The sequence below is a fragment of the Callospermophilus lateralis genome, chromosome 9, assembly GCF_048772815.1.
Source record: "Callospermophilus lateralis isolate mCalLat2 chromosome 9, mCalLat2.hap1, whole genome shotgun sequence".
Lineage (NCBI taxonomy): Eukaryota > Metazoa > Chordata > Mammalia > Rodentia > Sciuridae > Callospermophilus > Callospermophilus lateralis.
Genome location: NC_135313.1, coordinates 33,947,477 through 33,961,526, shown reverse-complemented (window position 1 = coordinate 33,961,526; position 14,050 = coordinate 33,947,477). Strand labels below are relative to the sequence as shown.

General features: G+C 38.0%; 1 protein-coding gene across 2 annotated transcripts; it reads left to right on the top strand.

Moving 5' to 3' along the window:
• Window positions 1-70: 70 nt before the first annotated feature.
• On the top strand, window positions 71-13,845 carry Nif3l1 (NGG1 interacting factor 3 like 1). Of its 2 annotated transcripts, none has more exons than XM_076865994.2 (7): window positions 71-97; window positions 1,248-1,758; window positions 3,246-3,408; window positions 6,299-6,425; window positions 9,124-9,262; window positions 11,487-11,570; window positions 13,440-13,845. In XM_076865994.2, exons 2-7 carry the CDS (start codon window positions 1,323-1,325, stop codon window positions 13,622-13,624), a joined length of 1,134 nt encoding a protein of 377 aa, XP_076722109.1. In that variant the 5' UTR covers window positions 71-97; window positions 1,248-1,322; the 3' UTR covers window positions 13,625-13,845. The 2 variants fall into 2 exon arrangements, with proteins under 2 accessions (XP_076722109.1, XP_076722108.1); XM_076865993.2 differs by lacking the exon at window positions 71-97 and adding an exon at window positions 111-347.
• The last annotated feature ends 205 nt before the right edge of the window (window positions 13,846-14,050 follow it).

Genomic DNA, 14,050 nt, shown 5'->3' with positions numbered 1-14,050 from the left:
TCGGAAGTAAAATGGTCTGGACCACTTCCGCCCGGCGCCGCGTGGAGGAAAATAAGCTCATTACCGGAAGTGACGTACAGGAGAGTTTCCGGAACCGGTGAGTAGTGGGCGATTTCAAAACTTACTGGGGTAGTTGTGCTCTTTGCCTCAAGTCGTGGTTAGGGTTGGTTGTGATTGTTTTGGAGTGCTGCCGAGAAAGAACATTAGGGAAGAAAACTGTTTCGGCATACGAGAGACACTTGCTGATCCTGACTCAAGAACGGCTGCCCTACCTGCCTCTTGTCCTGGAAAGGGCTTGAGGTGGCACTGAAATGAAAGTAGATGAAGTGATGTAGAGGGAACATTTTGTAGGTTGTAGCGCCCTACTAATGTTACTAACAATAGCAAACAAGGCTTACGCTTACACTATCCCCTGCTTTATGTTTTGTTCCTTTCGTGGTGCTAGGGATTGAGTCCAGTAAGCCTCTACCACTGAGCTACATCCCCAGATTTTTTTGTTTTATTTTGAGGCAGTGTCTCTAAGTTGCCCAGACTGGCTTTAATTTTGTGATCTGTGATCCTCCTGCCTCAGAACCTCGAGGAACTGGGATTGCTGATGCCTGATGATACTGAGATTTATTAAAGATAGTTCCTATTCTCCAGTAACTTTAGCATAGAAGCTAAAAGAATTATAACAGTATGTCAATGTTATGTTGGAGGGAGAAAGGCTTTATTTAGGAAGTTAAAGAGAGTTTGGAAGGGTAATACTTAGTAATAGGGAGGTGATGAGGGTCGTTGAAGCAAGGTTGGGGAGAATAAAAACAAGGATATGAGCCAGTCCTGGTGGGGCATGTTTTTTGGCCCCAGCAAATTGGTAGACTGAGGCAGGAGAGCAAGTTCAAAACCAACTTAGTAATACCCTGTGCCCAAATAAAAGGGACTGGCAATGTAACTTAACAAGAAAGTGAAATTGTAGTATCCCCAGTATCCAAAACTTAAACAAATCACCAAGGTATAGGGAGAGTGGAGGAGGAAGAAATGTACATTAGTATATTATATGTGAGGTTTTCTAGGTGACATTTTAATCTATTTGCTTATCCAGATGGCCTGCAGTGTAGGTTGGGTCTCCATTTTGTACATGAGAAAAAAGCTGTCAGACATTAATGACTTACTTAGGCTACATTATGCTGGAAAGGGGCAGAGCCACTACTTGAAATCAGGTCTGTATAATGACAGATATTTTTCCCACATGCTTTGATGCCTTTTAGGTCCAGACTTAAAGTGTTCCGGAGTACCATTTCCTGTATTTTGACTTCAGATACTCAGTTTTACCTGATTTCTGTATGTTATCATCTTGTGTACGCTTGTTTCCCGCAACAGTCCGGCTTGTCCAGTCCGGTATCTGCATTACTTCCCGTTCCTTCATGGATTTGAAGGCTCTTCTTTCCTCCTTGAATGACTTTGCATCCCTCTCATTTGCTGAGAGTTGGGACAATGTTGGATTACTGGTGGAACCAAGTCCACCACATACTGTAAACATTCTCTTCCTGACCAATGACTTGACGGAAGAGGTAATGGAGGAGGCTCTGCAAAAGAAGGCAGATCTCATCCTCTCCTACCATCCACCTATCTTCCGACCCTTGAAGCAGATAACCTGGAAAAGCTGGAAGGAACGCCTGGTGATCCGGGCTCTGGAGAATAGGGTTGGCATCTATTCTCCTCACACAGCCTATGATGCTGCACCCCAGGGAGTCAACAACTGGTTGGCCAAAGGGCTTGGTGAGAAGCCTCTTGTTCTTTCATATTTAACATTTTCCTACAAATACTTAGAAATTTTAAAATGTCTTTCTAGTAAAGTTTTAACTGTTTTAGGGGTGAGGGGACATCATTTGATTTTTATATGTCTAAAATAATGTTGCTGAAGTCATTAAATTGCATTTGAAAAACCAAACATTGTTATCCTTAATGAATAAGGAAAGCATAAGAACTCATCATTGTTAGGCATCTTCACAATTCTTCATTCATGTGATGCAGTAACTAGAACCCAGGCATTCAAACAGTGCTTGAATTGAAATTGAAAGCTGATGCCTGTCCAGGATATACTTGGTATATTAGTGACCGAGACATCAGAGCTTAATAATGTCCAGTGTAATGAGGGAATTCAGCATATGTGTTTTAGCTTTATTTTTGTAAGTTATTTTAAGATAATACTTTCTAATAAGCTTTTCTTGAGTGACTTTTCTTTTAATATTTATTTTTTAGGTGTAGATGGACACAACACAATGCCTTTCTTTTTATGTGGTGCTGAGGATCAAACCCGGGTCCCACCCGTGCAAGGCGAGCGCTCTCCCGCTGAGCCACAATCCCAGCCCCTTGAGTGACTTTTGATAAGTCATTGTGGGCTAAAGCTTTTATGATGAAACATCTCTAGTAATGTGTTCAACAGATTATGAACATTTGTCCCCTGGAAAAAATGGGTACATTTTACATGGATAGATTTACCAAGCAGTAGACAATCTGTATCACCTAAAAAAAAAAAAAATTCCACAAGTCAGTCTTTCTTGTCCAGATTTTCTGAAATTTAAAATACGGGAAAATAATTCAGTAATGTTTCTCTCTCTCTCTCTTTGTGGTGCAAGAGATTGAAACCAGGACACTCTACCCCAGAACTGTATATATTCCCAGCCATTTTTTTATTTTTTATTTTGAGATTCTTCTTGTTTGGCTAAGTTGCCCAGGCTGCCCCTGAACTTGCAATCTTCATACCATGTAGCTAGAATTAAAAGTGTGCACCATTGTGCTTGGTTTGATTTTTTTTTTTTTAAGAGAGAGAGAGAGAGAGAATTTTAATATTTATTTTTTAGTTTTCGGCGGACACAACATCGTTGTTTGTATATGGTGCTGAGGATCGAACCTGGGCCGCACGTATGCCAGGCGAGCGCACTACTGCATGAGCCCATCCCCAGCCCAGATTTTATTTTTTTTTTAATGAATTTGATTTTGTATGTCCATACCAAATCCTTAGACTATAGGGGTATATATGTACGTGTTATTACAAAAATATGAAAGTGTATTTTTTTTTTGTGGTGCTGATGGTAGAACTAAGGGCCTTGTTTATGTCAGACAAGCTCTCAATCACTGAGCCACATCCCCAGCCCAAATCTTAAAAAATATATTCATTTTGCCTAGGATAGTTTACCTTACTTTTTAATCTTAAAAGAAAAACCAACAAGAACTTTAGTTTTCCACAATTTTTTTTTTTCTAGGAGCTTGCACCTCCAGTCCTATACATCCTTCCAAAGCTCCCAACTACCCTACAGAGGGAACTCATCGAATAGAATTTAGTGTTAACCACACCCAAGACCTGGAAAAAGTCATGTCTGCAGTGAAAAGAATTGGAGATGTTTCTGTCACTTCTTTTTCTGCTAGGTACAATGTATTTTTCTCTTTTTTCTGTGTATTTATTGGTAAGTGTATTTATTGGTAAGTGCTTTCTTTGTTTTAATTTACTTTTTATTCTGATTCGTTATATATGACAGCAGAATGCATTACAATTCATATTACACATATAGAGCACAATTTTTCACATCTTTGGTTGTATAAAAGTATATTCACACCATTTGTGTCTTTATATATGTACTTAGGGTAATGGTGTCCATCTCATTCCACCATCTTTTTTACCCCCATGCCACCCCCCCTTCCCCTCCCACCCCTTTGCTCTATCTAGAGGTAAGTACTTTCTTACAAAGTCTGTAATTCTGTCTTAGCTTTCTATTGCTATGACAATATAACTAAGAGAAGTCAAAGAAAGAAAGAGATTAATTTTGGTTCATGGTTTCAGAAGTTTCAGTCCATAATTACTGGGCTCCGTTGTTTCTGGGCCTAAGGTGAGGCAGAACATCATGGTGGAGAGTGTGTTGGAACAGTGCTGCTCCCCTCATGGCAACAGCAAAGCAGAGAGAAAGAGGAAGGAGCCAGGGCCAGGGCCAAAATATACCCTTCAAGGATACGACCCCAGTGATCCATTTCTTCCAAGTAGGCCCCGCCTCCTAATATTTTTACCACTTCCCAATAGCCCATTGAGTTATGAATCCATAAATGAATTAATCTATTGATAAAGTCAGAGCCCTTATGATCCAGTCATCTCCCAAAGGTCCCCACTGCTCCATTGTGGACTAATCCGTCAACACATGAGCCTCTGGAAGAGTCTTCAGGTCCAAACCATTATACTCTGATACTTAGGTTTGAAACAAATTATATTTTCCTGGCATTGGTTTATAAGCTGTGTATTTCTCATGTGCCTGTGGGTTCCAGACAAGGTGAACTGTGGAATCTTTTCAAAACAATTAAAATGGTAATATTTATTGAATATTTTCCACCTGGGAGGGATCATACCATACATTTTACATGTAGTATTTCTAATCCTCCTGGTAATGTTTAGGGGTAATTCTTTTTACTTTAGAGAATGCAGACAGACCCTAATTATGTAGTAATAATATAAGGCTTGCTTTTCTCAGTTCTTGGCAAATTAGTGATCCTTAAACACTTGAACAGAAAAATACATTGAAGTGCCTCTTATAAGGTCAATTATTTAGTTATTTAGGGCAGAGAGAGGTGATTTTCTTTTAGTCTGATACCTGTGGAAGTACCAGAAAAGGTGGTAGGATCTGGGGGTTTAGCTCAGTGATAGAGCACTTGGCTAGCATGGGCAAGGCCCTAGGTTCAGCATTACAACCCCTCCCAAAAAAGACAAAGAAAAAGCAAAGTATACAGAGTGAGGGTTGAACAGTTGTTTAAAAAATAATGATAAATAAATATGACTTTTTATTAAAATTGAAATCATTATATGAGGCTACACCAAAAAATGATCTCTGTAATGAGTGGGTTTTTTTTTTTTTTTTTTTTTTTTTGTATTTTATTTAGAGATGGAGTCTCACTAAGTTGCTTTAGGGTCTTGCTAAGTTGCTGAGGCTGGCTTTGAACTCGCAATCCTCCTGCCTCAGCCTCCTGAGCCTTTGGGATTGTAGGCATGTGCCAGTGCGCCTGGCTTAATGAGTGATTTTTTTAAAAAAGTATTGATTCCTTATTGTAAAGTCATTGAAAATATCTTGGAGTATTTCCAGAGAATTTTAAGAATCTCAAGAAAAATTATTCCTGGGACTTTGCAAAGATTTCAGCTGTAAATATCTTCTGCCATTTTTAAATACTGTATAAATACTTAAATTAAAAGAAAAGTTAATTCTACAAATGAGGTATGAAAAATTGAAACAATACAATAGTCCCCTCTTCCTTCTACTCAATCCTAGTATCTTTAATTCAAGTTGTCTTTTCATTTGTTTATAGAGGAGTGGGTATCTTTTCAAACAGATGCAAGGACATGAAGAAATATATAGTTTTATTTTGCATTGTTTTCTTAATTAAATAGTATGCTCTTTTTGTCTTTCTTAACAGCATGTCTTAAAAGATCTTTTCATTTATGTCTATACCATTCTTTTAAATTAATCTTTCTTTAATTGCTGTATAATGTTGCTTATTATGATGTATTGCAGTTCCATTAAGCATTCTTTCTCTTACTGATGGACTTTTTAGTTTAGTTCAATTTTTCCATATTACAGTTCATATCTAGGTTTTACTATTTAATTGGGGCCCAGCTATTGTTTGTCCTTTTGAAGCACCACAGTTAATTCCAATGTTGGCAGCTATGCTTCCGGGTTATGTTTTCTTTTCTTTCTTTTTTTGGTGGTGCTAAGGATTGAACTTCACACATGCTAGGCAAGCACTTCAACACTGAGCCACATCCTTAGCCCCCAGATTATATTTTAAGGTGTCCTTTAAAATATAATTTTATTATCAAAACATTTTGGTGCCATTTTTTGGGAGGAGGGAGGCTCTAGGGCTTTACTGAGTGGGGAGGAAGGGAGAGTGAGAGAGAGAGAGAAAGAAAGGGGCCAGAGACAAAATATACCCTTTAAGGCTATGCCCTCAGTGACCCACTTCCTTCAACAAGCCCCACCTCCTAAACTTTGAGGACATTTTGTTAGATAAATTCACAGCACCTCATCTAGATCTCACTGAATCAGAAACTTGGAAATAGGGCCTAGTACTCTGTTTTAATTATTCCTCCAGGGGATTCTGATGCATGTTACAGTTTGAGAAACACAATTTTAGAACAAGGATTGATTTGAGATGAAATGAGTTCTGTTGGTCAAATCCTTAGTTTCATATAAATCTGCTCTATCATAGCTAATTTGTCAACTGTGGAATTTTAAAAATATATTATTTTTTTCTATCCCAAACCAATGAGTGATTTTTTTTCTAGGATTGACAATGAAGAACACACACGCATCAGTCTAAATTGTACTCAGAAGGCTTTGATGCAGGTTGTGGCTTTTCTCTCCCAGAACAGACAGCTTTATCAAAAGACTGAAATTCTGTCACTGGAGAAGGTAATAAAAGCATTTTATGGGACTGGGGTTGTTGCTCAGTAGTAGAAAGCTTACCTAGCAGATATGAGGCACTGATTTCGATTCTATAAATAAAGGTCCATCAACATTTATACAAATATTTAAGAAAAAGTATTTTATATTTGATTTTACATTATGTGCATTTGTTCACAGCTTTATTGAGGCCAAATCAATTAAAGAACTGCACTTATTTAATGTGTACCATTTGATGAGTTTCATTTTTCTGTATTTTTGTTGAACAAATTTATTTTTATACTGTTGGATCAACAGTCCAGAAATGATTACTAAAAGAAGTACAAAGGGAGGAGCTGGGGGTAAAGCTCAGTGGTAGAGAGCTTACCTAGCATGTGTGAGGCCCTGGGCCCTGGGTTTCATCTCTAGTACCACATATACAGACACACACACAAAAAAAAAAAAAAAAAAGAAGAAGAAGAACAAAAAGTGCAAAGTCGTGATGAGGATTTAATTTGAGAAAGGGAGATATTATTCCAAGAATAGGAAAACATTGGTATTTCCTCTGGGGCACAGACTTACTTAGAGGGGTATAGGTTTTGTGTTTTTGTATTACCTTCTTTAAATAATTTCATTTACTCTGTTAACTTGGCAGATATACATATAATATTGATTCCTTTATCTTTACTTTCTGACTCAGAATGCTTTCTTTTTTTTTTTTTTTTTTTTGTACCTGGGATTGAACCCAGGGGTGCTTAACTACTGGGCATGTCCCCAGCCCTTTTTTATATTTTATTTACAGACAGGGTCTCACTAAGTTGTTTAGGACCTTGCTAAATTGCTAAGGCTGGCCTTGAATCTGCAGTCCTCCTACCTCAGCCTTTGGAACTGCTGGGATTACCTGCGTGTGCCACCATGCCTGGCTTCTCACAAGTATTTCAGATCTAATATATATAGTTTTGTATGTGTATGTGTGTGTGTGGTATATTGGATTGAATCCAGGGCCTTGTGGAAGTGCTGTACCACTGAGTTACATCTTCAGTCTTTTTTTCTATTTTTTTAAATGTTTTTAATACAATAATAGGGTTCATTTTGACATAATCATAAATACATGTAACATTGTTTTTTCATTCTCAGTTTCCAGGACTTCTCCTTTTCCTTTCCTTCTTCCCGTTGATCCCCTTTCTCTACTCTACTTGTCTATTTGTTTATTGTTTTTATTTAATTGGTGTATTGTAGATATACATAAAAAGGGAGTTCATTGAGATATATTCATATATGCATATAAGTGGGTCAGTTTCATTCTGCAGCTGCTCCTCTTTCCCAGCCTTCTTCCCTTTCTCTTGATCACCTTCGTCCATTCCATTGTTTGCCTTTTTATTTTCATATCTCCCACCTCCTTTTTTTCTCTTATTTGTCTTTAAATTCCACAAACGAGAAAACATTCAGTCTCTTAATTTTCTGAGTATGATTTATTTCCCGTAGCATGATGTTCTCAAGTGTCATTCATTTACTAGAAAATGATATAATTTCATTCTTCATGGCTGAGTAGAATTCCATTGTATAATATGACATATTTTCTTTATCCGTTTATCTGTTGACAGGCACCTACATTGGTTCTAGAACTTACCCAACCCTTTTTAAATTATATTTTGAGACAAGGGTTCAGTAAGTTGCCGAGGCTGGCCTTGAACTTGAGGTCCTCCTGCGGCAGCCTCCCAAGTCACTGGGATTACAGGCATGCACCTGACATCAGGCTCCATTATATGAAAATATTGACCTTATTTCTGTCTCATCCCTTTATATCCTTTTTTTTAAAAAAATATTTTCAAGTTTCCACAACTTCTCCCTTTGTCCTGTAAATCCAAGTTCTGCAGATTCTATCCCCATATTTATAAAATGTTTCTCCTCTTTATAAGCTCTATCAGCTGAGAACTTCTACAGCTAAACTCTCATCTGCCTCCTTTGGGATATTAGTCTCCTCACTGGGTACCTGCTGTGGCCTAAGAAGACTTCTTAGCATAACACAGGAAGACCTTACTGCTCCAGCCTCCTCTGCTTCCTCAGCATCTGCTGTGCTCATCAGCCATACTTTCTGTTGTTGGATCTGCCCTCACAATGTGCTGCTGTCTTACACCTTTGATGCCTTGTACTTGTTCTTTCAGTTTAGAATGCCCTTCCACATCTCATCCTACTCCTCTATTACCACACTTCACTTGACATCACCCCTTTTGAACCCCTTTCTAGTTTTTCTGTAGGACCCAAGTCTGTGTTAGACCTTCTTTAATTAAAATTTTACCCCAAGACCCAGCTTAATTAAGTTGTCATTTCTTTGTGGTTCCCTAACAATAGCACCTACCTTATACTTAACCCACTTTTATTATGATTATTTAATTAAACATATGCCCTCTTGGAAGGCTGTAAACTCCTAGTAGTCAGAATGTTTTGCCTCACCTGACTTTATCCTGGAGTGTGCTACAGTAAGTTTATAAAGTGCATATATTTTTTTTTATTTCAGTTAGTATTTACTATTCTTTAAGTTTATTTTTTAGGACTGATATTGGCTAGTCTTTGGGGGATTTTTTTGAGGCAAGTTCTCTCTATGATGCTGAGGCTGGCCTCAAACTTGTGATCATCCTGTCTCAACCTCTCAAGTTGCTGGGATTATAGGTGTGAGCCATCAAACCTGGCTTGATGGAAAGTGTTTCTAATTTGTGTTTCTCTTCAGCCTTTGCTTCTACATACTGGAATGGGGCGATTATGCACACTGGATGAATCTGTCTCCCTGGCAACCATGATTGAACGTATCAAAAGACACCTAAAACTGTCTCATCTTCGCTTAGCTCTTGGTGTAGGGAGGACTTTAGGTAAATATGTCTCCTTCATTTATTCAATACACTATTGGTGACCATGGACAAAGGTTAAAACTCTTGGTTTTATTAATAAGTGATAAAGAACATGTTAGCAGCTTATGGGAAATGATTGGCTTGCTTTGTTGATCAGTGTGGGCTAGGTTACTGTGGAATACAGCTCACTGGCTTAAACAGTGAGATTTCTTAGTCCTACCATGTTCATCGCAAGTCAGCAGGGGAAGTCTGTTCATTATAGGACCAGTTGCTGTTACACAGAGAGAAAGAGAGAAGGGTGTTAAGTCATTAATTAAGAATAACAGGTTGGGGGCTGGGGATGTGGCTCAAGCGGTAGCGCGCTTGCCTGGCATGCGTGCGGCCCGGGTTCGATCCTCAGCACCACATACAAACAAAGATGTTGTGTCCGCCGAAAACTAAAAAATAAATATTGAAAAATAAATAAAGAATTGCCTTAAAAAAAAAAAAAAAGAATAACAGGTTGGAAATGGTATGTGTTAGGTCTGCTCAGTCCAGTGTCCAGAATTAGTCACACTATCCAATAAAACCCAGAGAGGACATAAAGTGCAGTTCCATCATATGCGGGGATGAGAGCTAGACTCATGACTGCTACAATAACAATATAAATTTTGACACTTTGCAAGAAGGGTGATATTTTAAATTTAAATTTTAAAATTGATCTAGTGAAGTTCAGTTACTGATTCTGTAGCTAATGCCTTCTCTTCTATCTTTTCCCAGTACTTTGGGAACAAAAATAATGATGAGACATTTATGGGATAGCTGCAGTGAGGGCAGCACTATAATGAGTGTCTGTTCTAAGTATGTGAGCTCCCACTGCAAAAACAGGTGCACAGTGGTTGTGGGTGTGGATCTTGATGTCAGACAACCTGGGTTCCAGTTTCTTCTATTTGCTTTGTGACTTTTTTTTTTTTGTTGTTGTTGTTGTTTTAAAGAGAGAGAATTTTAATATTTATTTTTTAGTTTTCGGTGGACCCAACATCTTTGTTTGTATGTGGTGCTTAGGATCGAACCCGAGCGCGCTACCGCTTGAGCCACATCCCCAGCCCCTGCTTTGTGACTTTGACAAGTTATTTGACTCTTCTGTGCCCTGGTGGTCTCAGCTATAAAGACTGCATTAATGATGAAATAACTTATGTTTTAGTGTAATCCACGTGACATGGCACAGTGTGACTCGCACACTTTAGAGTAAATGGTAGTGGTGTTGACTGTGTGGAAGGTATTATTACTCCCATTTTGTAGGAGTAATAATAGAGGCTCAGAAAGATAAGTAACTTACCTAAAAGGCACAGTTAAATCAAATGACACCTGAGAATAAGTTCCAAAGAAAATGAATGATGGATGGGGTATGGCTTCAATCCAACCTCACAGCCCTACTTTGATACCATACTTTAACCTGGGGTGACTGTTCATAGGAACCTAATAGGATTTTGGCTTGGAAATGTCTGTCATTTCACTTTTCAGAAGCTGATCTTTCAGGCTAAATACTGTATTAAACATATTTTCCAAATCCACTCATAGTAATCCTCTTTCCAGCTGACCCTTTTAGTATCTCAGCTTCGAAAGAAACTGAAAGGAGAGCTAGTGCTGACATCCTTTTCACTGTTGATCCAGGTGAAATTACTTGACCTGACAGCATTGCAACAAAGCCTAGAGCTACACTATTAGTACTATTCAGACTTTTCTAGGCTTGTGGAACCACATCCAAAGCAATCATTTGGGTTCATTAAGGATTAGTTGCCTATATTAAAAATGTTTTTAAGCTGGGCATGGTGGTGAATGTTTGTAAACCCAGCAGCTGGGAGGCTGAGACAGGAGGATTGCAAATTTAAAGCTATCCTCAGCAAAAGCGAGGCACTAAGCAACTCAGTGAGACCCTATCTTTAAATAAAACCAAAATAGGCCTGGGCATGTGGCTTAGTGGCTGAGTGCCCGAGTTCAATCCCTGGTAACCGCCCTCCTCCCAAATGTTTTTAATTCAGCCAGTATGATTCATATACTGATGATGATAACAGGAATGTAATCTGCATTACATTGGGTAATTATAATATTATAAATTATAATATTAATTTGTATTATGTAAATATATAAATAACATTTATATAATACAAATATATAAATTATAATATTACAAATTCTAATATTAAAGTGAAAGGGTTTTATAAAATATTCATCTCTCTTTCCAATTTTCTTTATTTTCTTTAAGAGTCCCAAATCAAAGTCGTGGCCCTGTGTGCTGGATCTGGGAGCAGCGTTCTGCAGGGGGTAGAGGCTGACCTTTACCTCACAGGTAGGACAGCCTTAAGCTCTCTTTCTCAACCTTGCTATATTTTTTTTCAAATTCAGAAATAGCAGATTTTAGAACAGTACTGAATACAAATGTCTAATATTTTTTGAATTTGAACTACATAGGAACTATACAAGAATTGGAGGCACACTGTATTCTTGGTGTAGGATAGAAGTAATTTAATCATTTATTATTAGTTTATCAAAAATTGATAGAGCATTTTTGTAGTGTACTTTCTTCCTCAACTTGATTTCTCTCCGATATCATGTCAGTTAATAGAACACTTTGTTACCTTGACAATGGCTCCTCCTTTTTTAAAAAAGAATTTATTTTGGCTGGGTGTAGTGATGCACACCTGTAATCCCTGCAGCTCAGGAGGCTGAGGCAGGAGGATCGTGAGTTCAAAGCTAGCCTCAGCAACTGTGAGGCACTAGCAACTCAGTGAGACCCTGTCTCTAAATAAAATACAAAATAGGGCTGGAGATGGGGCTCAGTGGTCAAGTTTCCCTGAGTTCAATCCCCAGTACCAAAAAAAAAAAAAAATTTTTTTTTGTTTTTCAGGGATAGATCTCCTTGTGGTGCCCAGGCTGGCCTTGAACTCTTAGGCTCAGTGGATCCTCTTGTCTCAACCAAGAAGCTGAGACTAAAAAAGTGCAACTAGTGAAAATGGTTCCTCTTACTCAGCCCCATAGCTAGTCAGCAAGTCCTATCAGTTCAACTGCCAAAGTCTTTCTAGAACCTTTTCCCTTTTTTCTAGGCATCATCTGCTACCTGATATACTGTCTCAAGCCTTTAATCTTATCTTCCTATCTCCACCCCCAATTTTTTTATGATATATTTAGTTATTTATTTTGGTATCAGGGATTGAACCCAGAGGTGCTTAATAACTGAGCCACATCCCTGGTTCTTTTTATTTTTATTTATTTATATTTTTAAAGAATTTTTTTTTAGTTGTAGTTGGACACAATAACTTTATTTATTTATTTTTATGTGTTGCTGAGGATCAAACCCAGGGCCTCACATATGCTGGGCAAGCATTTTACCACTGAGCCACGACTCCAGCCCCAAGTTTTTATTTTTTATTTTGAGACAGGGTATTGCTAAATTACTTAGGGACTCTCTAAATTGTTGAGGCTGGCTTTGGATTTGCAATCCTCCTGCCTCACCCTCTTGAGCCTCAGGGATTACAGGAGTGCATTCTTACAGATATGGTTTTGGTTGGATATACTAGATTAGAGATTTACTGCTATGATTTAATGTGCTTTATGTCCTCCCAAAGGTTCGTGTGTTAGGATCTTGGTCCTGAGAGTGGTATTATTGGGAGGTGAAGGAACCTTTGGGAAGTGGGGCCTAGCGGGTCTTTGGGTCATTGGAGGTGTGGTCTTAGAAGGTAGTTCTTGTGTGATCCCTTGAGTTCTCTTGAGAGGATTGTTGTAAAATGAGGAAGCCTGGTGCCCGAGATGTCTTCCCTGCTCTAGGTTTGAGGTGTGACCACTTTTTTGATCCCACATAAGCTCCTACCATTACCATCCACACCAGGAGATGATGCATCCAAGGGTTGGCCCTCACTATAGAGCCTGTACTAAGTCATTTGGCCTGAATCTCCAAAATTGTGAAATAAATAAACCTCTTCCTAAATAGCCTAGTCTGTGTCAGTTTTTTCATTATATTGATATAAAGCTGACTGACTTGCTTGGGGTCTTCTCAGAGGAAGTAAAGAGAATTTTCAGTAAGATGGCCTTTTTTCACACTGAGGGTTATGTAAGAAAACTATACAGTTTTCTATATTTATATGTAGTTACATGTATTACATTTACTTCATACAGAATTTCATGTCTAATATTTAAGTATTTGTTTTTTCCTTTTTGTTAGGTGAAATGTCTCATCATGATGTTTTGCATGCTGCTTCCCAAGGAATAAATGTCATCCTTTGTGAACACAGCAACACTGAACGAGGCTTTCTTTCTGACCTTCAAGATATGCTGCGTGTGCGCTTGGAGAATAAGGTTGATATTATCCTCTCAGAGACAGACAGGGACCCACTTTGTGTTGTATAACACATACAGGAACATAAGGATGACACAATCTAAAAAATCATTTGGATCGAAACTCAAGATGTATAACTTAAGTTAGTGGTATTGGGATACTTCTAAAGGAGAATTTTAGAATGTATTATCATCTTTGATTTGTTAATCTGGTTCACCAAATGTTTTATAGCTCATAAGGTAAAAACCGAAATGTAACTACCATATTAAAGAACTATAAAAAAATTACTAAATTATGTTTACTTAACATTCTTGGGAAGTAGCTCAAGTAATCATTGTATTAAACTGTAGATAAGATATGCCAATCTAGAAATTGCTTTAAAAATACAAAGATTTTTGCAGAGCTTTAAAAATACAAAGATTTTTGTAAATATTACCATCCCACTCCAATGGGTTGCTGTCTCTCCCTCTGGTGATAGTCCACATTCTTCCTTGAGT